The sequence below is a fragment of the Rhinoraja longicauda genome, unplaced genomic scaffold (assembly GCF_053455715.1).
Source record: "Rhinoraja longicauda isolate Sanriku21f unplaced genomic scaffold, sRhiLon1.1 Scf000537, whole genome shotgun sequence".
Classification (NCBI taxonomy): Eukaryota; Metazoa; Chordata; class Chondrichthyes; order Rajiformes; family Arhynchobatidae; genus Rhinoraja; species Rhinoraja longicauda.
This window is the reverse complement of record NW_027601754.1, coordinates 363-27,696: the sequence shown is the minus strand read 5'-3', so window position 1 is coordinate 27,696 and position 27,334 is coordinate 363. Positions and strand designations below refer to the sequence as shown.

The 27,334-nt window shown below is 43.1% G+C and overlaps 1 protein-coding gene across 1 annotated transcript in view; it reads left to right on the top strand.

Annotated features, from left to right (window-relative positions):
* The window catches only part of LOC144591060 (uncharacterized), a gene marked incomplete at its 3' end in the record, with an annotated part of 33,281 nt that extends 6,168 nt beyond the window's left edge, over window positions 1-27,113 (top strand). The window contains exons 3-12 of the mRNA XM_078395393.1: window positions 955-1,296; window positions 2,981-3,250; window positions 5,443-5,781; window positions 8,737-8,985; window positions 10,785-11,129; window positions 13,717-13,989; window positions 14,094-14,432; window positions 18,475-18,744; window positions 20,063-20,170; window positions 27,036-27,113. Coding sequence (XP_078251519.1) covers window positions 955-1,296; window positions 2,981-3,250; window positions 5,443-5,781; window positions 8,737-8,985; window positions 10,785-11,129; window positions 13,717-13,989; window positions 14,094-14,432; window positions 18,475-18,744; window positions 20,063-20,170; window positions 27,036-27,113 — 2,613 coding nt within the window. The remainder of the gene's footprint in view (window positions 1-954; window positions 1,297-2,980; window positions 3,251-5,442; window positions 5,782-8,736; window positions 8,986-10,784; window positions 11,130-13,716; window positions 13,990-14,093; window positions 14,433-18,474; window positions 18,745-20,062; window positions 20,171-27,035) is intronic.
* Between the last annotated feature and the right edge of the window lie 221 nt (window positions 27,114-27,334).

Here is a 27,334-nt window from a genome sequence, read left to right as displayed (position 1 = left end):
ACAATCTGTCCTTTCATCCTTCTTCCCAGATTGAACAACTTCGTATTTCCCCATGGTGTCATAACAAGTCAAGCTACAGCCTGCCAGCTCCAGTCAATTCAATCCTGACCTCAGATGCTCTCAATGTAGAGTTTGACAACAGACAATAGACAATAGGCAATAAACAATAGGTGCAGGAGTAGGCCATTCGGCCCTTCGAGCCAGCACCACCATTCACCGTGATCATGGCTGATCATGCACAATCAGTACCCCGTTCCTGCCTTCTCCCCATATCCCCTGTGTGTGCATGTTCTTCCTGTGATTGGGTGGGTTTCCTCCTATATCCCAACAATGTGTGGGTTGGTAGGTTAATTAGCCTCTAATACATTCCTCCATTCCTCCATTAGCAACCTGAAGCATTTCCTAACAGATATGCAATATACATGCAACAGAGTGAATGGGGTGCTTCAAGGGCAGGTACTGCAAAGTTCCTGCCAACCATCGTTCATGCTAGTTCTATGATATTCCGCTTACACATCCACTCCCTGTACACCAGAGATGATTTACAGTGGCCAAATAACCTACAAACCCTCATGTCTTTGGGACATTGAAGGAAATCAGAGGGCATGCGGAGGAAATATCCATTGCACAGCCAGCACCTGAGGTTAGGATTAAACCCAGGTCTCTTGCCCAGTGAGCTAGTAGCTCTACCTGCTATGCCACTATGCCACCCTGATGATTCTGTATTTCACAAGTCGTGGCAGCAATGAAGGCAAGTTGATCAGCTGATGATAAAAAGATGATTGACAAAAGAATTCCAATATTATTAGTTTAGTTTAATTTATTGTCACCTGTACCGAAGTACAGTGAAAAGCATTTGTTGCGGGCTAACCAGTCATTCTTTGTGAGTGTGGGATTGAGAGGCTTCATTTGAAATATTAAATATTTTAATGTTGGATGTGATGTTTTTGACAGGCGGTCCAGACCATATTTACTTTTCAAATCTTGCTGCTGAAGTTGTTCTGAAAGGACCAGAGAGACCAGAAAATAGTGAGCATGTGTTGAAATGGAAGTCACACTCAGGGCAACATACCCAGAAACTGGCGACTCTCGTCAAAGGAACTTGGGGCAGGTGGAATTTATATATGAATCAGCACTTGGAAACCTTCGCCTTGTTCAAGGACTTACAACTTGCTCATGGTATCCAATATATAAAGATAAGACAACCTGCATTTAACTTTGCGGGATTGCTCACATTGATTCAAAAACAACCAACGAAGCAAATCGTGAAACAATATGAAATATTTGGACTCAAAGGTAAGTAGGATGGTATTGGAGAGAGTCTCAGTAATGTGATACAATGCAATTAAGTAATGTGGAGAGATTGTGCAGGAAGGAACTGCAGATGCTGGTTTATAGCATTTTTTAAATGTCCGAATATGGACATAAAAAGCTGGAGTAACTCAGCAGGCAGGCAGCATCTCAGGAGAAAAGGAAAAGGTGACGTTACAGGTCGAGACCCTTCTTCAGACTGAGAGTCAGGGGAGAGGGAAATCTCTAGTTTCTCAGTCTGTAGAAGAAACCTGAAACCTCATCTATTCCTTTTCTACAGAGATGCTGCCTGACCCATTGAGTTACCCCAGCTTTTCGTGTCCATATTCAGACGTAGAGAGATTGCCTGGTTGATATGATAAATACATCACCTGATGTTGAATGAAAATCTCAATCTATCAACTGTATCAACCATTGCAAAGATTTTTTTTTTGATCTGGTAAAAAAACAGTTTGCCAGAACATCGGGATCTATCAAATGCTGACAATTAAAGTCAATGCACAGCTGCCCTCTGTGTAAAGTGGATAGAACTCTGTTACTGTTGTGAGAGATAATATGATGATAAAAATTCAGTACTTTGGGGGAAATGCACTAATGTGCCATTTCATATGGTCTCTGGTCCTAGACTCTCCCACTAGTGGAAACATTCTCTCCATATTCACTCTTTTAGTAAAATTGAATCAAATATATCACAACCATAAAACTCTGATAACTCATAATGCCACTTAACAGTAAAAGGAAAAGGCTGGGTAATACCTAACACCATAATGGTTAATATTACTGTCAGTTTGTCATTTTAACTCTCCTTTCACTCCCACCACAATTTTTTTCCCTTCAACCTTCTCCGCCTCAATAGAGAGGCCAAGTACCAGTTGGAAGAACAATATCTCAACATCTCTGGTTCAGCTTGGGCATCGAAAGCTAATTGTATGAACATTGAATTTCCCAATTTCATGCAACCCACAGCTCCAGTGATCCCCTCCAATTTGGTTCCATCTGCCCCTCACCCCTTCCACATCTGTTTTACATATCACCCACCAGCCTTAATCTCCCCCCCCCCCCTCTACTGTGGCAGAAGTGTCCAAAACCAAGGGGCATGGGTTTAAAATGGGAAATAAATTCAGAAAGGATGTGAGGAAGAGGTTTTTCACCCAGAAGGTGATTGAAATCTGGAACACACAGCCTGAGAAGGAGGTGGAGGCAGATCCTCACCTAACATTTCAGAAGATGCAGACAAGTGCTTAAATAGTTCAGGCACTGTAGGCTGCAGACATCCACTGTAAAGTTGATAAATGGGATTCCTCCACATGGGTACTTGATGGCTGGCATGGGAATAGTGGGCCAAAAGGCCGGTTTCATTCTCTATGAGTCTATAAATGCCATCCAAACCATGTAACTTAATTTTGAACCCCGATTCTCCAATAAGTTCAAGAGCAAGGCCATAAGAGGTCTGCTTACCTGACTATGGTGGGGCAAGATGGAGACTTTTCAGGTCAATTATATCATTCCATGCCTCGGGTGTTCTTATGTCAAAGCTAGCCTGACTCTCATGCAGAAAGACACAAGTGCAGATAATGGATATGTCCTGTGGTCACTTTGAACCCAGTCATTGGACTGGACTGCACACACCACTGTTCACTCTGTATCTCACTGATCTTTTGTTCCCCAGTTGAGATAGGTTCACAGCGGCCTGTGGTGGGCAGTGATGTCACACTCAGCTGCACCATCTCCAGACTCTCAGATACAGTCAGTCTTCACTGGAGACCAAAGGCTTCATCCCAGCAGAGCAGGAGCAACACTGAGCAGATCCGCCTGAATAACACGGTCTATCTGATGATCCGACATGTTACAGTGGAGGATGGGAAGTTGTATGTGTGTGAAGTGCAGGAAAATGGAATCATTGTTCACACAAGGAAAGCAGATTTTTTTGTGAATCCCGGTAAGAGCTCATAACTCACATTAAATGTTAAATAGTCTGAAGACGGGTCCCAATCCAAAACGTCATTTATCCATTTCTCTCCACGGCGTGCTGCCTAACCTGTTGAGTTCCTCCAGCAATTTGTCTCATTGCTCAAGATTCCAGCATCTGGAGTCTCTTATGTGTCTCAGTTTTAAGTTTTAAAGATCCATCATGGAAAACGGTCCTACTGTGGTAGGGTACGTTGATGATAGATGTCACCTTCAGGTGCGAGTTAATCATGGTGTACAAAATGATGTAAGGTCCTGACAGAGGAACAGGGAGGAGAACCTCTTACCCTCAATAGCTATTGCAATAAGTTGGGGACAGATCTGAGGAGATTAGTGGAAGAATTAGAGGAGAGTAGGCAAATGGTTTTATTCACCAGGATTAATGTATATGTGAAGCTCACTTTCCGAAGGTTGGTGAAGGTAAGAGCTTTCCATCTCATTGAAAAGTACCTGGATGACCAGATGGATCAAACTCATAATGGTCAGGACCTGGGCAATAGAAGGAGCTTCTCGTTGCCGTTAGGAAGACGATGGGCTGAATGGCCTCCTTCAGTGCTCTAAGTCTCAGTTATTCAATGGAATTGAGAAAGGGAAAATAGAAAGAGAGAAAGGAGAGAAGGCAAAGTGTAAAGATTTGCAGCAGTTGAGATATACTCAATGATTAAGCCCAGAGGTTGTCACCAACTCAGTGACCTGGATTGATGGACACCCACAAAAAAGATCACTTCATATCAGACCCAGCTTCAGGGCAGCACAGTGGTGCAGCAGTAGAGTTGTTGCCGCTGAGCACCAGATACCCAGGTTCAATCCTGTCTGTGGGTGCAGTCTGTGCAGAGTTTGTACATTCTTCCTGTGATCATGTGGGTTTCCTCCGGGTGTTCTGGTTTCCTCCCACATCCCAAGATCATGTGGGTTTGTAGACTAATTGGTCTCTGTAAAATTGCTCCAAATGTGTAGAGATGGATGAGAAAATGGGATAACGTGGAACTAGTGTGAATGGATGATCGATGGTCAGTGTGGACTGTATTTTTTCTGTAGTTTTAACACTATGTTCTTCATTCTGTTTCTCTATAACGCTACCTGGTGTACTCATGTACGGTATGTTTGACCAAGATACAACACAATTTTTTTCACCGTATTTCAGTACCCATGGCGATATGAAACAATAACATGCTGCTTGACCCGCTGAGTTCATCCAGCAATTAGCTTTTCACTCAAGTTTCCGGCATCTGCAGTTTCTTATGCACATTTTACATGGCTTCGATGACTTCTGGCAGCAAAATGTTGCTAAAACAAGTAAAATATTGCTTGGGACCTTAATTGAGGAATTATTCCTGATATATGCAGATTCCAACTGCTTGTAGCAAACCTTATTTGAATCACCAGAAATTTGGCAATGGCCACCAATTGGACTTCCTTGTGCTTGCTGAGTCCCAGATTACCTGACCCACTATATCACACCAAAAAAAAATCAGATCTAATTAAAAACAGAAAAGATTTTATTTTCACTTTTTCGAGGAACTTTTATTTGTTGATTTCACTTCTGTATAATTTTTAAATGGTTCATAGCCTGAACTGAAAATCAATTGATGAAGTTCTTCAGAACATAAAGAATTTTTATAAAGTTCTGATCAATAATATATATTTTTAAATTTTCTCTTTACTTGATAAAGTGGAAAATTGTCCAGAAATCAAAAAGTCAGCATTGATGGAGTTCCATCATCACATATGGTCATTTACCAGATATATCATAAAGGGTTGTTAGAGAGTCATAGAGTCAAAGAGTGATATAGTGTGGAAACAGGCCCTTCGGCCCAACTTGCCCACACTGGCCAATGTCTCAGTCACACTAGTCCCAGCTGCCCGTGAATTTGGCCCGTATCCCTCCAAACCTGTCCTATACATGTACCTGTTTAACTGTTTCATAATTGTTGGGCTAGTCCCTGCTTTAACTACCTCCTCTGGCAGCTTGTTCCATACCCCCACCACCCTTTGTATGAAAAAGGTACCACTTAGATTTCTATTAAATCTTTCCCCTTCACCTTAAACCTAGGTCATCTTGTCCTCCATTTGCCTACTCTGGACAAGAGACTCGGTGCATCTAAACGTCTGTGGATTTGTGCATCCATTGTTCTAACATAATATTTTTCATGTGTATTGCAGAGTTACTCTACAACAATATCACCCTATATCGTGTGGGCACAGGTCACAGTGAACTCCACCTGAACTGTTATTATCGTAGTTACTTCAATTATGCTAAATGGTCCTGGAGCTCACCGCTGCATCAAATTCAGGAGAAAGAAATAGCAAATGCATCAATATATCAGCCAGTCCATCTTAACCGCACTTACTTTAAGAATCGAATGGCGACTACAATGGCCTCGTTTTCTGGATATGATTTCACTGCAAAGATTGTCCCTGTATTGTTTGAAGATGCAGGAGTTTATAAGTGTTCCATGGATTCCAATTGGATTGTGACTTTTAAATTAATCACAACGAAAGGTAGGAGAATTCATGTGCAATCATTTTCTGACCTTAAAACAGTGGAAGCAACATTCATCAAAAATGTTACAAGCGTCAGCGCCGTTCAATGCTACGGCTTCCTCATTTAACTGTGCTCTGTTTTAGTAATAATGGATATTGCTGGGCAGACTTCTCATTTTATTAGGATGTTTCCAAACAGTTCTGAGTTCAGGAAGCAGAGCAGAAAGGGTTGCAAAACAAAGAGGTTGCCTGTTTCAGCAAAAGGGGAAAATGCTGTTAGAAAATGTGTGCATGTTCCTGTGACGGGAAGTGGGTGGAACCAAAGAATATGCGTATACTTCTGATCACCTGCAGCCAGGAGGCTGAAAAGGTAGAACACAGAGAGGAGAACCTTCCATTTTTGATAAATACAATACTTGTATTCTCCCTGGAAGTAACAATGGCTTCCAAAGTATAAACAAACAATCCAGCGGTTTGTCGTGTGATCTTTCAGGTGTGTTTCCTGAGGCCAGAGCTATGAGGGCGGGCAGATTTGGGTATAGGTCATCACTTTTCTGCCCTGTTTTGTCACTGTTGTAGGGCAATGAATAGTGAGGGCTGATAATTAGTAAATAAGGATTATGGATTGTGCTCACGTAGTGACGGGGAACCGCAGACGAAGCCTGAAAGTAGAGACATGGAATGCAGCGGAGAGATGGAATACAGCAGACACCCAAGTCTCAGGAACTTTATTGATTATGTTATAGCGTACACCCATCATTGCAACAGAAAATTGGATCGACTGTTAACAACGTTAAACTTGTGGATAATCATTTCATTCTGTTTGTCACCTGATTTGTCTTTCTGAGCACCATTCTGTACAATTCCTCGTTTTATTGTTTCTGTACAAGGCCTGATTTTATTGTTAGTCAGGTTTCTGTAATCAAGTCTCAGTGCAAGACTTCGTTTTGTTGTTCGTCAAGTTTATGCAATTAAGAACTAATTTTACAGTCAAGTTTCTGAGTAATCTTGTCATCTAAGAATATAAAGACCGTACCAAAGTCACACTTGGGAGATCAATTTTAACTGGCCCCCTGCTGCCCATTGGTTTTAATAAATCGGCCGTTACTTCAAACATCAACTCCACATGGCCTTTCCATTTTGCTCCTCCAGTCGCTTATTCGTGATCTGATCAACTGGGGGCACGTCCCCTTTTCAAGATGTCTCCTGGCCTCTTAATTTTGAGGGGAAACTACTGAAATCATCTGTTGGAGTGGTGATGGGATCCTGATTTAAGACAGTCTACTTGAGGGATCTCAAGCACATGGAGAGGTGACCCTACCGATGTTTTGGGTCGAGACCCTTCTTACGACTAATTGAAGTGATAAGGTGGAGAAAGATGTTGGGGCAGGAAAAAGCCTGGCAAGTGACAGCTGAGGGGATGGGTGGGTGGGGGGGGGGGGGGGGTGTTGATTGGAAGAAGGGTGAACAAAGGCCAGAGATGAAAAGGAGACAAAAAGATGTCAGATAAGGAGAGGAGTGAAATTGAGCCAGAGGCAGGGATATATGTGGAAGGGGATTGGGTGAAAGGGAAAGTAGGATGGGATAGTGGGACACATGGGTGTGCACCTGGATGTGCTGAGGCACAGGAACCAGAGGGGGAAAGGGAAGCTTTACTTAAAATTAGAGATTTCATTGGTCATACAGTTATTTGTGTTTTGTTGAGCTTCACTCAGCCTGTGAATGCAGGGGAAATATGTTTGACTATTTAAATGACAGGGCTATAGAGCATTCTATATTTTCTGAGACTTTAGTTGAGTTGAATTGAGTTGAGCTGAGTTGTGTTTAGAGATAAAACATGAAAACAGGCCCTTCGGTCCACAAGTCCACCCTAACCATTAAATCACACTAGTTCCATGTTAACCCACATTTGCATCCATTCCCAACACATCCGGGTCAACAAATAGAGGCCATTTATCCAACAAATCCATACATGTTTGAGATGTGGGAGGAAACCAGAACACCCGAAGGAAACTCACACGGATACAGGGAAAACATGTAAACTCCACACAGACGCATGTTTTAACAACAGTGAACAGTGCATGTGATCATATTAACAGCAATTTTTTAGGAGCTTTCACTTGGAATTGATTTTAAGATTGAAAGATTATTAATGTAACTTCGAATTTTAAAAAAGTTGCTGGAAATACTCAACGGTTCAGGCCGTATCAGCAGAGAGAGAAACAGAATTAATGTATACAAAGGATCACAGAGCTGAATTTTTTTTCTGCTCCTGTTTCAAAGATGTTGTTTGACCTGCATTCGGTTATTTTCAGTTTTCATTTCAAATTTCCAACATTTGCAGCTTTTTGGATTTTTGGTATAGATCGCTCACCCTAGACAGCAGACAAAGATTTCAGGACACATACATTTCTCGCCCCAAAAAGATCTCTTTTAATGACTGGTATTACCTTCCATTGAATTGTTCAATTTTTCTTTACTTCCATGTTATACAGGTCCACAACCGATTTTCCGGCACCTCCTTTAATCGGGACAAATCACTAGAGCACAGTTGAAATCCCTCCTGGAAATCCTCTCAAAAATGTGACACCTAGGCTGGGTGAGGCGGCCAATCTCGACATCGGGACTTCCGTGGCCGATCAGTGGGTCTAATTTCCCCTCCTGCGGCCAGGGCTCAGAAACTTTGGCAGATCTGTTCCCATAGTCAACCTCCAAGGTCGACTGTGCGGGCCGGAATCTCACCCCCCCGGTGGCCTAGGCAGGCCCTTCCGGTACTGTTTGACTACTGTTGGAGATTGTGACCTATGTTGGTCTGGCAAAATGGATAATCCAGAAAGCCTCTGGAACCAATTGTGCTGGAAAATCGGTAGTGGACCTGTACCTGTTTTTCAGATTATTGGCCCAGAATGTTGGTGATGTATCAAATGATAAAATTCATATTCAAAATCTCAACTTATTTTCTTCTTTCCAAAGTTACAGCTGAAGAGACTGAAGGAGACACCGTTACCTTGACCTGCTCTGTGTCTGATATCACTGAGTCAATGAAACTGGTGTGGATTAATGGCAATGACAGATATGTTGGAGAAAAGACCCTGGCTGGGGATGAGAAATCAGTGAAGCTGACAATTCTGAAAGCTGATGAAGACAAATGGGACTGGAAGTGTGGTGTGTTTTATCTCGACAGGCCTCAACTATTAATCCCATTTTATCTGGAGCCCAGTGGTAAGTGACTTGGTCAGGTGTTTGCTTTTTATACAGTATATTTCTGTGATCATACATGGGTTGCATTCTGAGAAAACCATCCATGTCATGATAGGGTGGCACGGTGACGCAGCAGTAGAGTTGCTGCCTTTCAGTTCCAGAGACCCTCATTTGATCCTGACTACGGGTGCTGTCTGTACGGAGTTTGTATTTTCTCCCTGTGACTGCATGGGTTTTCTCTGGGTGCTCTGATTCCCTCTCACACTCCAAAGGTTTGTGAGTTAATTGTCTTCTGGAAATTGTAAATGTCCTTAGTGTGTAGGATAATGGTAGTGTACAGGGTGATTGCTGGTCGATGTGGTGGGCTGAAGGGCCTGCTTCCACGCTCTATCTCCAAAGTCTAAAGTGTTTGCATATTTAAAAGAACAACACAAATGGTTTTCTCGGGATGCAACCTATTACAATGCAAACTATTGCCATATGGAAAATCACATCACGCAACTGGGAAATAGTCCCAGAAGTCAACCAGTCAGCATTGGAGGAGTTCCTTCTGTATTGGGTTGGTTCAAGAAAGCAATGCATCAACATTTTCACAAGGACAATTACAATCGAGCACTGTCCCAGTTCTCCACAGTTGGAACATTTGGAACTGTTTCTTTCACATTTTGTGCTTATAAGATTATTTTTTCCTCACATAAATTCCATAAGTGTGAATTTTTCATTCCATATCTCAAATGCTTCAGTAGTGGTTGTGAATTCAGTAAGGGCAAGTTTCCATTACCCTTGGAATCCCATCAGAATATTCCTGTTACTTCCTCCTGTGGATCCTATGTTGGAAACCCCCATCCATGGATCAAACCTGAGAATTATATTTTATATACTTCAAGAGTGCCTGGCTCACTTACAAAGTCAGCATTTATTGCCCAATATCAACTTTTCTTATGAAGATGTTGGTGAACTCTTCTTCAACCAATCCAGTACATATGACGATGGAGCTCCTCCAGTCCTTGGTTTCCTGTGGGATTTAAACCTGGAAAAAAAGGTACACTCTGCACTTCCAAATCAGAATGGGTGTGACTTGGAGGAAATTTAGAAGGTGTGGCGTACCCAGGGACCAATTCCCCATATATCGGTCCAAGTGTCTTTTGTAAGTTGTAATTATATCTGCTTCTTTCAGCTCCCTCTAGCAGCTCATTCCATATACCGACTACCACCTGAATGAAAAGGTTGGCCCTGAGGTCCCTATTAAATCTCTCCCCTCTCAGCTTAAGCCTGTGCCCTATAGTTTTAACATTTTATGCCCCAGGTAACTGACTGTGAGCATTCACTTTATCCATGCCCCTCATGATTTTGTACAGTTCAATAAAGTCACCCCTCAGTCTCCTGCACTCTAAAGAAAAATGTCCCAGCCTATCCAGCCTCTTACAATGTCAAGCCTATATGTTCCAGTAAGATCTGGGTGAATTTTTTCTGCATCCTTTACTTTTTGATGCAGAAAACAAACTCAAAAGCCTGACATTCTCTTTGAGATATCACACTTGTGAAAGTATATATTTTTTAATATAATGAGCTAAATGAATAGAATGGTATCTTGCGAAAGTTTGGATTTGAGAAATTCCATCCCTTTATAAACAGTTTCTGTGAGAAATGGACTGTCCCTTTTCCAGCAGTTCAGTGGTGAACTCTGGTGTGAATGTGCTGTCACTTCTGACATACCTGCAAATTTACTGCAGACAAATTCTCCACCGTTTGACTAATTACACAGTTCAGATTGAGAATTGAGGTCCGATTTCACAACTTCTATTCGCCTTTACTTGCAGGGAGCGGGAATTTCATTTACTTTTTCCACCAGGAAGGCCAATTTGTGTTGAAAGGACCAGACAGTCCTGGAAACAGCGCCATTGACTGGGAATGGAGGCCACACACAGGGCAACAAACCACAAAGCGATTGGCCACTTTTCACAGAGAAGGTCAGCAGTGGGCCGTACGGTGGAGTGATGAGTACAATCAAATACCAGGCATTTCCCAGAGGATGCGTGTGGACTGGGGTACCCTTAATCTGAGGATCAGGAAGCCCACCTTTGAACTTGCGGGACTGTTCACCTGGACTCAGACACAGCCCGGTGGGAAAATCCTGAGACAGTGGGAACTATTTGGAATCAAAGGTAAGTCCAGAAATGAATGAAGAAATAACACAAATATTTCAAATATGTAGTTTTCCGCTTGTCCTTATTAATTTCGAAGAATTAGCCCAGAATAAATGGGTTGTATTCTGCTCGGTCCAACCGACAGCCTGCCCTCACCTACCTCCTTAGCCCAAGGACACGTGACTCATTTGTGGCGCTGCAGTTCTTGACCAGCTTTGAGCACCTGGTTCCACAATCGGGGTTACAGCTTGTGTGTAGTAACTAGCTCTCTGAATGATGCATCCTGAGCCCATTTCCAACACCCCCCTGATTCCCTTTTATACATAGTTTGCACTGCATTCAACTGCCTCGGACGATCCAAGGATTTCTAAAGGATTTGAAGTCAGTTTAAGGCACTCACAGAGCCAGAGACCCGGGTTCAATCCTGACCTTTGGTGCTGTCTGCATGGAGTTTGCACATTCTCCCTGCATTCTCTTGGGTTTCCACTGGGTGCTCCAGTTTCCTCCCACATACCAAAGATGTGCGGGTTAGCAGATGAATTAGCCTTTGTAAATAGCCCCTAATGTGCAGTGAGGGAACGAGAAAGAGGGATAACAGAACTAGTGCGTTCAGGTGGTCGATGGTCAGCGTGGACTCGGTGGGACGAATGACCTGTTTCCATGCTACAATTTTCATTCATTTCAATCAAATTGTAGAATTTTAAAAATAACTAGACCAAGTGGACCCGTTGGGCCCAAACCTCTCCTCCATTGGTGCAGCACCCTCTCCCACCCCCTCCCCTCCCCATCCCCTCCCCACTTCCCCTTCCCCCTCAAACCCCCTTATCCACCCTCCCCCCCACTCCCTCCCTCCCTCCTCCCTCCCTCCGTAGGAGATAGATTTAAACTTTAAAATGTGAATACCTTTTAAAATATAACACCGATTTCAATAAAACTACTTGCGTTATCACTAAAGTGACAATGGTGAGTAAAGTGGGCCTAAAATTGTCGCGCTATCGTGTACCGTTTTGGCTGAAGTTCGATCACAAACAAGATAACAAACGAGAGTTTTAGTGTATAGATTTCACAAGATACAAATAATAATTTTATTTAAAAACACTTTAAAAGACAAGGAATTAACTAAAATATTAACATAATATGAAATATGGAAAAATAAAATAAAATCGTAGCTATGCCTGCCTTATAATAATGGTGGCCCACAGTACAGATGGGTTGGTCCAAGCAGAATAGGTGAAACTGAGAGGTCTGGTATGAAAAGTGTTGGGCCTTTAAATTCAGTAACAATTCACTGAAAATTCCTGGACCCAGAGACAGAGAGAGTGGGCAGTTGCACCTGCTACTAACACAGCATATTTCACACCATTAGGTTGTAGATGCAGAGATGCTGACGTTGCATTACCACCAGCTAATGGTTCTCTGTGGACCCATTGACTTCCACCCAACCTCTCATTAACAAGGTCAGCCTGCTAGAAGTTATTTCATGTAAATATTGTCAGGTAGCTGCTTAGTTTGAGTTAAATAGATGGCCTGCAGTGGGACAATAACTTTTTTGTTAAGCATATACATGCAATGCAATGGACTAATGTCTTTCCTTCACTCGAGTGCAAAAAGAAAGTCAAGTCAAGTCAATTTTATTTGTATAGCACATTTAAAAACAATCCACGTTGACCAAAGTGCTGTACATCAGTTCAGGTACTAAGAAAGAAGATACAATGGCACACAAACATAACAGCACATAAACAATTCACAAACAAATCAGGATGGTTGAGCGATGTGTCTGGTCCGGGTGCTCATGTGAGGTTTAAAGTCCCATGACATGAGACAAGTTGATGACAGGGATGTGAAACACTGGTTTGCAATGCCAAGCTCTTGATTACCCTACCCGAGGAAAAATACTTTGTGCATCCACCCTATCTAATCCACTCGTGATTTTATACACCTTTATAAGATAACCTCTCGGCCTCCAGATTTCCAAGTCCTAGCATGCCCAACCTCTGCATAAAACTCAGGCCCTCAAGTCCTTGCAATATCCTTGTAACTTGATGGGCCAGGATTTGTTGGCACAGGGAATGATGGGCGAGAGTGGTGGGTAATCAGGTGGAGTGGAGTCCTGGTTGGCAGATTGACATCCAGGGAGTTGGGGCAAGGGGCACAGGTTGGGATGGAATGAGAGTCACTGGTTGCACACTGAAGCTCATAAACTGGGCGGTGGTGGAGCTCACTCCAGAGGGTGTGGTAGATAGTGGTGGTGGAATGCATGAAGGAGAGCTAGTGAATAAGATTACATGAAGGGGGTTAACTTGAGAAGGTGGGGTTTCCAGCCCTCGAGTCCACAGACTGGGACAAGCCTAAACTCTGAAGGTCCACGACTGGCCGACAGACAATGCAGGGAAAAGTTAACCCAATTCAATGGAGGAGCAGGTAGATGAAATGAGGGAGCCGAGGGGGACAGGTGGTCACTACCAGGAAGTGTTGATGCCATCACTGAGCACAGCTGCTCAGCATTTGGCTGAATGTCTGTTTGCAAGAAAGAGGTCATTTTGCCCGCAGCAGTTCAGAAAGCTGGTGGGGAATTGAATCACACGTCATGTGTCTGTTTCCACAGTTGAGGCAGACTCACCGAGGCCAGTAATGGGCAGTGACATCACCCTCAGCTGTACCTTCTCCAGACTCCCAGATACCGTCAGTCTTCACTGGAAACCAAGAGGCTCATCTCAGCAGAGCAGGAGGAACAACACTGATCAGATCCGTCTGAATAACACCGTTTATCTGATAGTCCAACACATTGGAGCAGGAAATCCCAATCTGTACACATGGGAAGTGCAGGAAAATGGCTCCATTGTTCTCACTGCAAACACCAATATTGAGGTGGATCAGGGTGAGTCCAGAGCTGCCTTGCAGCAGGTATTAAATAGTTCCAGAACATCTGTCTCTCAGCATCTGCAGAAATCTAATTCTTTGTTCCCTGACCCTCTCTTGCAGATTTATATGGTAAGACGTACACAGTTTATCGTTCAGTCACAGACCACAGTGAACTCGACCTGATTTGTGAAGCTTCTGCTAAGTTCAGTGAAACCAAATGGACTTGGAGATCACAACATTTCCAGAATCAAGAGAAGGAAATAGCTTCCACTCGCAGTTCTGAGCCGATCCATATCAAGAGGAGCTACTTTAAGGATCGACTGGAAATCATAACGGGAAATTTGAACAGCAAGAATTTCAGTGTGAGGATTGTCCCCGTGTGGTTTGAAGATGCCGGAGTTTACACGTGTTCTTTGAGTTCATATGAATATGTGACCATTGAACTAATCACAGTTACAGGTAGGTCACAGAATGGTGCCACCACTTTCAATGATAAAGTAATTGTGATGCAGAATATGACTTCTGTGCAAATTTCCCCAAATTATTTAGGGTGGCACAGTGGTGCAGCAATAGAGCTGCAGCCTCAGGGAACCTGGGTACAATCCTTTTTTTTTTTAATTTAATTTTTTTTATTTAAGTTTTAACAGAACTCATACATGTTACATTTCATAGTAAGCAATAATAACTACATTATAAATTCGATTATACACGTATTGTTCTGTATTATCTCCCCTCCCACAACCCCCCCCTTCCCCCCCCACACCCCAGTTAAAAAGAAGGAAAAAGAAAAAGAAAAAGAAAAAGAAAGAGAGAAAGAAAGAAACCTGGAGTCCAGAAGGAGACACCTGGGTTCAATCCTGAGCTCAGGTGCTGTCTGTGTGGAGTTTACACATTCTCCCCGTGACCATGCGGGTTTCCTCCCAGTGTTTCAGTTTAGTCCCACATCCCAAAGACGTGCAGGATTGTAGGTTAATTAGCCTCTGTAAATTGTCCCTGGTGTGTAATGGGATAACTCGCATGAACGGGTGATCAACGCAAAAGCATTCCCATTTAATTGAGTACAAAATTTGCCCCAATATGCTACAACATGGCTGCATATTGAATGATAATATTAATAATAAGGTGGAGAAATTTGATTCACACAGTTAGTAATGTGTTTGTCACAAAAGTAAACATTTAAAATTCCATTGTCCATTAATGCCCTGAATCTGAAGCACAAGTACGAAGTGTGAGGACAAAAGGAACTGCAGATGCTGGGATCATGAGCAAAGCATAAAGTGCTGGAGGCACTTAGTGGGTCAGGCAGCATCTGTGGAGGGAATGGACTGAGGGCATTACAAGGAGTCCGAAAAAGGCTCCCACCTGGAACAACATCTGTCCATTCCCTCCTCAGATGCTGCCTGACCTGCTGGGTACGAATTGTGGGGGTCGGACTGCGGATGCGAGGTCTTCTGGGGATGCAGGTCTGCTACCAGGGATTGGGGTGGGGACAAGGGTGGAGGTTAGCCCTGTGATGGGTTGTAAAGGGGTTTCCTTAGTAAGTAAACAATGGAAACCCACCTACACCTGGTTCCCATCACGGATCTGGCACATGATCCCTTCAAGATGTACACGCTAAGCCAAAGGCAGGTTGGAAACTTGCCCCAGCAGGACCGAGTTGTGCCCTCAATAACCACCAACACCAATGAAAATCAAGGAAACCCATATCCGAGATCTTGTGCTGATTCACGAGAGGAACCAGGAACACAAATTGTGCAGCTCGTGATCCATGCTGTCAATCCCTGATTTATATTCACAATTTCATTTTCACCAACATTGGTTTATTAACACATGTCAACATGGCTTTAACCAAAGCAATCTTTAAGCATTAGTTTCGAGGTGACATTGGTAATTAATTTCATTCAAATCCTCTTATAACACGCCCAAAGTTTTATTGAATCCATAAGTACCAGCTTCATTTTTGAACTTATTGATCTTGCCCCCCATATCTATTTCCAGGTTGTTCATGTAGATTATATACAGCAAGGTCCCAAGACTAGTCCTTGTTGGACCTCATTAGTCACAGGCATCCAGGTGCAAAATAATCCTCTACCTTCACCTTCTGTCTCCTGTTACCGTATATGATGGACAAAGCGGTTGGCTGTTTGCAAATAAACCTTCCCCTCCTCTGCCCCATCTTCACTGGTCCTCGGTGACATCACGCAGAGGTCATGTGTTGGGACACCCAGCCAGCCCTCTCTCCACTTTTCTCATCAAAGGTTTGATTTAGAGAGTCAGAGTGGACAGCTATGTGCTGAGCCGGAAGAAATGGGGGAGATATTAAACAATTTCTTTTCTTCGGTATTTACCGAGGAGAAGGATATTGAATTATGTGAGGTAAGCGAAACAAGTAGAGTAGTGATGGAAATTAGGAGGATTAAAGAAGAGGAGGTACGGACACTTTTGAAGAATATAAAAGTGGATAAGTCTCCAGGTCCTGATAGGATATTCCCTAGGACATTGAGGGAAGTTAGTGCAGAAATAGCAGGGGCTATGACGGAAATATTTCAAACGTCATTAGAAACAGGGATGGTGCCGGAAGATTGGCGCATTGCGCATGTTGTGCCTTTGTTTAAAAAAGGTTCTAAAAGTAAACCTAGCAATTATAGACCTATTAGTTTGACGTCTGTGGTGGGAAAATTAATGGAAAAGATACTTAGGGACAATATATATAATTATTTGGATAATCAAGGCCTGATTAGAAACAGTCAACATGGATTTGTGCCTGGAAGGTCATGTTTGACTAATCTTCTTGAATTTTTTGAAGAGGTTACCAGGGAAATTGATAAGGGCAAGGCTGTGGATGTTGTCTATATGGACTTCAGTAAGGCATTTGACAAGGTTCCACATGGAAGGTTGATTAAGAAGGTTAAATCGTTGGGTATTAATAGTGAGGTTGCAAGATGGATTCAACAATGGCTGAATGGGAGATACCAGAGGGTAACGGTTGACAATTGTATGTCAGGTTGGAGGCCAGTGTCTAGTGGAGTGCCCCAAGGATCTGTGTTGGGTCCACTGTTGTTTGTCATTTACATTAATGATCTGGATGATGGTGTGGCAAATTGGATTAGTAAATATGCAGATGATACTAAGATAGGTGGAGTAGTTGATAGTGAGGTAGATTTTCAAAGTCTACAGAGAGACTTGGGCCTTTTGGAAGGGTGGGCTGAAAGATGGCAGATGGAGTTTAATGCTGATAAGTGTGAGGTGCTGCATTTTGGTAGGACAAATCAAAATAGGACGTACAGGGTAAATGGTAGGGAATTGAGGAATGCAGTGGAACAGAGGGATCTGGGAATAACTGTGCATTGTTCCCTGAAGGTGGAATCTCATGTGGATAGGGTGGTGAAGAAGGCGTTTGGTATGCTTGCCTTTATAAATCAGAGCATCGAGTATAGAAGTTGGGATGTAATGTTGAAGTTGTACAGGGCATTGGTGAGGCCGAGTCTGGAGTATGGTGTGCAGTTCTGGTCGCCAAATTATAGGAAGGATGTCGACAAAATGGAGAGGTTACAGAGGAGATTTACTAGAATGTTGCCTGGGTTTCAGCACTTAGGCTACAGAGAGAGGTTGAACAGGTTGGGTCTTTATTCTTTGGAGCGTAGAAGGTTGAGGGGGGACTTGATAGAGGTTTTTAAAATTTTGAGAGGGACGGACAGAGTTGACGTGGGTAGGCTTTTCCCTTTGAGAGTGGGGAAGATTCCAACAAGGGGACATAGCATCAGAATTGAGGGACAAAGGTTTAGGGGTAACATGAGGGGGAACTTCTTTACTCAGAGGGTTGTGGCTGTATGGAATGGGCTTCCGGTGGAAGTGGTGGAGGCTGGCTCGATTTTATTATTTAAGAGTAAATTGGATAGGTATATGGATAGGAGGGGATTAGAGGGTTATGGTCTGAGTGCAGGTAGATGAGACTAGGTCAGGGAGAATGGTCGGCGTGGACTGGTAGGGCCGGACAGGCCTGTTTCCATGCTGTAGTTGTTATATGTTATATATGTTATATGTTATTATAGTGGGAGACTGAAATGTCCATGGTATCTCCCCAACTCTTCATTCATCTGAGAGCAGTATTGATATTGGTGTATTATTGTCACGTGTACCAAGATACAGTGAAAAACGTTTGCTTGTGTGCTATCCAGGCAAATCATATCATGTCATTATGCTACACATGAGTGAGTGGAATTTCCCAGTTAAGATTAATTTGGCCCTGGAGGGGGAAAGAGTGTTGTGGCCAGCACCGTGAGCAATGAGTGTTGTGGGCAGCAGCAGTTGATTGAGCAATGCTTTTGAAAAATGTAAAAGATTGCGCAAACTCAATTGTGCAACATAATTTTACATAATGTCAGCAGTGTTTTTGACTTGGCCATGCGCACATCAGGTATTTTGAGAAAAATGTAACAGTACACTTGGCTAGAAACTATGGCCGTTGTTTAAAATCACAATTATTTTCTTGCTTCAACAGTCACAGCTGAACCTTCTGATGCAGTGACTGAGGGAGACACAGTTACCCTGACCTGCTCTGTGTCTCACGTCACCAAATCAATGACGCTGGTTTGGATCAATGATGATGACAAAACTGCGGAAGAGGAAACATATACGGAACAAATACATGAAGGGAAATCTTTACAGTTGATTATTCCAAAAGCCGATGGAGCCAGAAGGAAGTGGAAATGTGTTGTGTTTCATCAAAATACACCCAAGATTTTAATTCCGTATCATATGCAGGTGAAGAGTAAGTGTCTCAGCTTTGTGACCACCTCAGATTATTTAAATTCTAATGTCCTGTATAATTTCATGTTCAACGGCAATTCTTTTATTTCAGCCATACAGCCACCAAAAATATGTCAAAACATTAAATCTTGCCTTGGTCATTGTTGTAAATCAATGCCATCTCTGACAATGATGAAATAATGACAGCATTGCTTAGATACTGGACTGCATGTTGTGATGTATGTTGCACATGAATTCACATGTTTTCCCATTTTAATATCAAAAGAAAATGATTAATTATCCATTTGCATTTGGGCAGCAGAGTGGCGCAGCTGGTAGAGTTGCTACCTCACAGCACCAGAGACTTGAATTAGATGCTGACCTCAGATGCTGTCTGTGTGGAATTTGCACATTCTCCCTGTGATCATGACAGTATCCTCTGGGTTCTCTCGTTCATTCCCACTTCTTCAGATTTTCTTCTGAAGAAGGGTCCTGACCCAAAACATCACCCATCCTTTTTCTCCCGAGATGCTGCCTAACCCGCACATTTTAGAAATCTGAAATAAGAGCAGGAGATGGTGAAACCACATAGCATGTCAGGCAGCATCTGTGGAAAGGGAAAAAGAGTTAAAGTTTCAGGTCAATGACATTTCCTTAGAAGTGTCCTGACTCAAAACGTTGCCTTTCCATGTTCTCCAGAGATGCTGCCTGACCCATTGAATTACTTCAGCACTTTGTGTCTTTTTTGTAAAACAGCATCTGCAAGTGCTTGTGCCTACGCTTCCTTAAAACTTCTAATAGGTTCTTTGATCTGAAACTTTAACTCAATTTTTCTTTGCAATGGGTGCTGCTTGATCTGATGACTGTTTTCAGCATTTGCAGTTATCATGCTCCTGCCTACAGAGGATTGAAATTCCAGGCTATTATTAGCCACCCTGTTGTCAGCGGTTCTAATTCAGCCATTATTTCAGTGTAAACCCGGACTATGACAGGCATTTTCCCATTGTCCAGTGGGAAAGCATCACAGCCAAATTGGACCCTTCACCAACCAGTCATCCACACACATCTTCTGCCTGAGGAGAAGCACTTACATGACACGAAGAATTGGAACTTTGTGTGACTTATGTCTTGATGCTAATGGATGAGCACAGAGGGAAGTTGTGACTCTCTGATCTTCCAGAGTGAGGTCTGTTAAACTGGATCAAGGATTAAATCCAGGACCCCTGGTCCCTGCAGATTAATTGTAAACTAGTCAGTGTTGTTGGAGAGTCATTGGAAGAATTTTTGAATGATGCCAATTTAACCTACAAATGAGAAACCTGTGCTTATTGTTTTGACAGAGAAATATACTTTTAAACACTACCCTGTTGTAATTACCGGGACACTGGCTCTTTTCCTCATCATTGTCCTGGCAGTGGTGCTGTGTCTAAGGAAGTATAAGCTTACAGGTAAATTACTTGAAGAGAAACCTAACGCAGCATGTGATTCGAAAAACTAACAATAGTAATTTTATTTTCATCGATTAGATAGTACATTGTTACATGCAATGGGTATTGTACTGGCTACTTCTTTTGTCATGAGGAAACTGTTGAAAGATTTCCATAAGACATAAGTGCAGAATTAGACGATTTGGCCCATCGAGTCCGCTTTGCCATTCGATCATGGCTGATCTATTTTTCCCTCTCAACCCCATTCTCCTGCCTTTTTCCCATAACCTTTGATGTCCCAACTAATCAAGCACCTATCAATCTCCACTTTTCTGCTGTGGTCTGACCATGGGATAACTGTGCAGCCATCTCGTTGAGTAAACAAATACCAACTGAATGTGCCTGAGGTGCTTGTTGATACCCAGTTGATGATGTGATGCAAGAATTATGGTCACAAATCTGCTCACAACTAGCCCTTGTGATCTGAGGGATAAATATTTATCAGGGCACAAGGAGTATCTCCACTGCTCTTCTGTAATTGGTTCCATAGAAACTCTTGTAACCAATTCAGGAGGCAGAAGGGTGTTGCTTCACCAACTGATCACAGTGATGATGCCTGATGAGGTGACACCTCCAATGCTGCAGCAATCTCACAACACGGCAATGGAGGTGTTATTTTCAATGACGTGCTTATATTTTCAACCTATAGGGTAGCATCTGCAAATTTCCTTATGTTGCTTTGTGTGTAGGTGATTGCATAAATTAACCATAAAACAAACATTTAAACAGACATAAATTTGAGTGTGCTATTTCAAAAATACAGTATGCAAATTAAGTTGGTATTTATTAAACAACTGCATTATTTAAAAATGCATAAATCAAACGTGCGTAAAATGCAGGGTGCCTGGATATTTTCAAAGCTAAACCCAAATTTGCTATGTGGGATTGGAATTTGAGCTTTCTGGACTGAGACCATGATTCAGAGAATCTTTTTCATGTCCAATTAGCCATGACCATGGCATAATCCCTTAACCAAACTAGGTTATTTGCTCATAGTCATAATGTGAGGTTGAATTTAAGAAAATATTATTTACTTGAAGACAGTTGAATGACAAACATATCAAATTTTTAAAAATCTTATCACTGCAAAAACATGAATAGTAGTGTACACAGGCAGATCTTGGGCAGATGAGGCTCGTCAGCCTGGCAAGGAAAACTCTGATCTACAACCTCCACTGCCTTGTGGCCATATCCAGTCATGGAAAAGGCTCCAGTAGTAAACTTCAAGAAAAATCCAGAGACGGAGTCCCTAAGGCAGTTCGTCGTTGTCTACAAACTCGTTCTGGCAGCACCTGCGACGGCGCTGGTGCCAAACTATAACGGCTCTGCTGTTTCTTTGGATCAATCAGCGATGTGGAGGGGGGGGACGTGCTGCATGGGCAACAGCCTGTCCTTCATATGACATTGCCCAGGCTTGCATCCGACCACACATCAACGCTGCTCTAGCCGAGGTTTGGAGCAAGCAGCCAACAACCAGGATGCATCACCCATGGTCAGCCATGACCGAGGGGGGCCTTAAACTGTCCATAGTTATAATTGTTATTATATTGGAAAGGATTTCAGCTAGTTGGTAATCAGAGTTTGTGTTGTTGAATGAACGATATTAAAAAGAAAGCTAAGAACATTCTGTCTGGGCAGGTTTGGGAAATCAAAGATAGAAACCTCCACAATCAGAAGATGAATTTCACCTTTATTCAAATACCACTGAAATCCATCAAACTCGAGGTAATATTGTAATAAGAAGTATTAAATGGATTTTGCAAGCATTGTTTTCCATTATCTCTTGCGATTCCATCTCCCCTTTTGATTAACTGCTGTGCATTTATCCTGTTACAACTCAGCTGTAAACAGCAAAAGGCACTTGTTGATCTTTAAATGCTTTTTCCATTTTTAATGTAAGAAAATAACTGCAGATGCTGGTACAAATCGAAGGTATTTATTTCACGAAATGCTAGAGTAACTCAACAGGTCAGGCAGCATCTCAGGAGAGAAGGAATGGATGACGTTTCGGGTCTGAAGAAGGGTCTCGACCCGAAACGTCACCCATTCCTTCTCCACTGAGATGCTGCCTGACCTGCTGACTTTCCATTTTTAATGATTATTCTTCATCACAGACATGTGTCAGAAAATATTTCCAATGTTTAAAATGCAGGATGGTCCAAAAACACAATATTCAAAAAGCACAATTTCAGATACCTATTCAACAACAAGAGGGAATGTACCGCCCATATCATAAGCCAAGGGTCATGCTTGCCTGGCTACCTCCTCTGCCTGCACGTCCTCAGCTCAGTATTAACCCTCAGGCTGCTCAGCTTCCTCGATCCTCATAGGCCTTGCTCTGGATCAGCCTGTTGTGCCTGCTGTGACCTTTTGATCTCTCTGGGCTCTATGCTCCTTCGCTCCTGCCTGGCATGGCACTGAAGTACTTGGCTGCGAGGCTGCTCCAGCTCAACAACCACTCCACTCCGACATGCATCTCTGCCATCATCAACCACGGACTTCTACGACGACCCAAATACATCCACAGAGGCTCCGGTCACAAGTTTGTCTACTCCCAGACCGGTCACTCCATCCCTGCACTCTGGTCAGCTGATCGGACTTCCACTCGTCCATTACATCATCACAACAACGCACACGAGCGTGCCCCCTGTCTACAAGCCCTGGCTAAATCACCCGTGTCCATCCACACCATACAAAGCAACATGAAGCTCACTCTGCTCAACATCCGGTCCCTCAACAATAAAAGCCTCATTCTGAATGACTTCATCCTGGAAAATAAACTGGACTTCCTCTGTCTGACAGAAACCTGGCAACAACCTCTGGATTACCTCTCACTCAACCTCACTACACCCAACGGATACTCCTACATCAATAAACCATGCTCGGAAGGCCGAGGTGGTGGGATTGCCGTAATTCACCGACAGGACTTCAAGATCAACCTCATCTCCATCTCATCTGCTCCGTCATTTGAACACCTGGCTTTCAAACTCTCTGGCCACACAAAATTAGTCATGGCAGTTGCCTACCGCCCTCCCAAACCACACCCATCATTCCTTTCTGACTTCTCTGACTTTCTGACCCAGTTCTGTTCTCTCTCCCCCTCAATCCTCCTCCTCGGTGATTTCAACATCCACATGGACTCCACTGACTCCACAATAACCGCTGACTTCACTGAAATACTCAACTGCTTTAACCTCACTCAACACGTAAATTTTCCCACCCATAACCGTGGGCACATTCTGGACCTTGTCTGCTCCACTGGACTAAATCTACATCACCTCTCTGGCTCCGACCCCACCCTCTCTGATCACTTAGCCATCACCATGTCCGTCAACATTCCCACCCCAGCTCCAAAGCAAAAACGCAAAATAAACTTCCGCAAGCTGAACTCTGTTTCACCTACCTCGCTCTCATCCTCCCTCTCTGAAATAATGTCCGCCTCTCCCTTCGTTGACCTCCACAGCCCCTCTGACCTCACTGACTACTACAACCGCACTCTCTCCTCCTGCCTCGACCAGCTTGCACCTATAAAAACCAAAACAGTTTCCTTCACCCACTCTGCTCCCTGGTTTACCCCTGAACTCCGCGTGATGAAAACTCATGCCCGCCAACTTGAAAGACTCCGCAACAAAACAGGTCTCACAATTCACTCCCAAGCCTACAAAGACCACATACAGCACTATAAAGATGCCCTCTCCCATGCCCAGTCCACCTACTACTCTCAAATAATTCACTCTGGCTCCGGAAACCCAAAAACACTCTTCTCTACAATAAACAAACTCCTCAGCCCCCTGGACACCATCTCCCAATCATTCACAGTTGACAAATGCACCACTTTCCTTTCATTCTTCCAAAGCAAAATAGACAACATCTACAGCACCTTAACCACCAACGCACCTGCTCCCCCTCAAACCACCTGCCCCCCCTTATCCTGTCAGCCCCTGCCTCAGTTCTCCCCAATCTCCACCACCGACCTCTCTGACCTCTTCACAGGAATAAAAACTGCCACCTGCTCTCTGGACCCCATCCCCTCCAGCTTTGTCAAGGCCTGCCTTCCTGCTCTCTCTCCACTTATCATTGCAACAATAAACTCCTCCCTGTCCACTGGCATCGTCCCGCCATCCCTCAAAATCGCTGCTGTCACCCCCATTCTGAAAAAACCTGGTCAAAACCCTGACACCCCAAACAACTTCAGACCAATCTCCAACCTACCCTTTCTGTCCAAAGTTTTGGAACGTGCTGTAGCTTCCCAACTCAAATACCACCTCTCTACCAATAACCAATAATCCGGATTCCGCTCAAACCACTGTACTGAAACTGCGCTCCTCAAAATCACAAACGACATTCTCCTCTCCTACGACGCTGGCAACCTCAACATCCTCATCCTACTTGACCTCAGCGCCGCCTTTGACACCATAAATCACTCCATTCTCCTCACCCGACTTGAAACCTCCCTTAACATCACTGGCACAGCCCTATCCTGGTTCAAATCTTACCTCTCTGACAGACACCAGTTCATCTCCATTAACAACTGTAAATCCCCCACCGCTCCCCTCCCCCAAGGTGTCCCCCAAGGCTCAGTCCTTGGCCCCCTCCTCTTCATCCTCTACCTGTTCCCACTTGGTCAATTAATCCGCCGTCATGGTCTCAACTTCCACTGCTTCGCCGATGATATCCAGCTCCTCATCTCCACCACGTCAATCTCCTCCACCACACACTCTACACTGACAAACTGCATTACTGAAATAAAATCTTGGCTTCAATCAAACTTCCTCAAACTCAATTGCAACAAATCTGAAATCATCATCATTGGTCCAAAAATGCTCACCAAATCCACCCAAAACTTCATCCTCAACATTGATGGTCTCCCAGTATCCACCTCACCTCACATCCGGAATCTTGGAATCATCCTTGATCAAACCCTCTCCTTCGACAAACACATCAAACACATCACAAAGACAGCCTTCTTCCACCTCAAAAACATTGCCCGTCTCCGTCCATCCCTCTCCTCCACAGCTACAGAAACCCTCATCCACGCCTTCATCACCTCCCGTCTGTACTACTGCAACAGTCTCCTCTATGGCGCACCCTCAAAAATCATCAATAAACTTCAATACATTCAAAACTCCGCTGCCCGTCTACTTACACACACCTCGATCCGTGACCATATCACCCCCATCCTTTATAAACTCCACTGGCTCCCCATCCCCCAGAGAATCCAGTACAAAATCCTCCTCATAACCTACAAAGCCCTCCATAACCTGGCCCCATCCTACCTGACCGACCTCCTCCACAGGCACACTCCCACCTGCACCCTCCGCTCTGCCGCTGCCAATCTCCTATCCCCCCACATCCGGACTAAACTCAGATCCTGGGGGGACAGGGCTTTCTCCATCGCTGCTCCCACCCTATGGAACTCACTACCCCAAACCGTTAGAGACTCCCCCACACTCACCACATTCAAAACATCGCTGAAGTCTCACCTGTTCAGTACTGCCTTCAACCACTGAAGGTCACCTCACCTTCTGTCTCCTTTCTCTGTTCATTTATTTATTTACTTATTTATCTATTTATTCATTTCCCCTATGTTCTCAAAATCTCTGTAAAGCGTCTTTGAGTATATGAAAAGCGCTATATAAATAAAATGTATTATTATTATTATTATTATCTACCCACTGGCCCCTCCTGCATGTCACTGCCCACTGATCATAAAGGCTCATGATAAGTAAACATGGATCAATCCTTAATTTGAGTGTTTGGTTATTTGAAAGTGGCAGACTTGTCAGTTGCCAATCAATCAAACAGTCCAGTTATCCAGGATAGACACAAAATGCTGGGGTTACTCAGCGGGACAGGGAGCAACTCTGGATAGAAGGAATGGGTAATGTTTCAAGTCGAGATCTGAAGAAGGGTCTCAACCCAAAACGTCACCCATTCCTTCTATCCAGAGATGTTGCCTGTCCCGCTGAATTACTCCAGCATTTTGTTTCTATCTTCGGAGTAAACCAGCATCCGCAGTTCCTTCCTATACAGTTAACCAGGAGTTGGGCTAGCCATTTCCTCATTGCTGTCACAAGGTGGTTCAGATTATCTTTTGATGTTGCTCGTACATCAGCCTGGGCATTCCTGCAAAGGTTCCAGTGACTGGTGCCTGGCATTTGGTAAAGTGTCAGATAATAAAGTTTCTACTGCAGCTCTTAATAAACTATAGCCAGGAAAAAGCCTTGCACTGTTGAGTCAAGTCGAAATTACCCATTGCAAAACTTCTTGAGGTTTATTCATTAACTTGTATAGAAACTTAAAAGATGTATTCATTATAAACTCAGGAAATTATGTGCATCCATTATAAGGTTTTATATAAATTACATAATTCAAAATGTTTATCTTCAACCTCTATAAATGTTAAGAAATAACAGCATTGCACATGTTCATAGCACACTTTTGTTTTTCATTAATGGTGTAACTAATTGCTTCATATGTATTCCATTGCACTTACCTACTTACAGTTTATCTTAGGTATTGTAATCCCAACACTGAATCTCCAGCAGATATCCTTTAAAAAATCACAACTAGTGCCAGACTGGTGGATTTACAACCAAATAGCTTATTCATTGATTGTAAATTTGCCAATAACAACTTGTAATCACAACTAAATCTACTAATTGCATTGCATTTAGACAATAATGTTTTCTTACAATGACCTGATATTCCTGATTATCTTAGATCTCAGTAGGAAAAGGACACTTTTTTGTAAAATTAGCTGATGAAGCCTTTTTAGAATAAATGCCCTTTAAAATACTTAATCAGAAAAATATTTATTTTCCAGGTGGTAACAAGACACTTGTACCCGAGACCAGTCATAAAGCTGAATATATGGCTGTGAACAGGAAGCCAAAGAAAGAAGGTAAATAGATGAATAATATTCTGCATTCCTTTCTCTGAATGTATTGTCAAGCAAAATGCTGTCAGGTTTCATAGAGATAATTTGATTTTAGTTATTTGGGCTGAAAGTCCTAAAGATCAGTAAATGTTAATTTTGAGTGCATTTCACAACCTTTAGTAAAATAAAATTTGCAATGGTGATCCATAATACAAGCCTCTCTTTCTGGTGAATTTAATCATTTT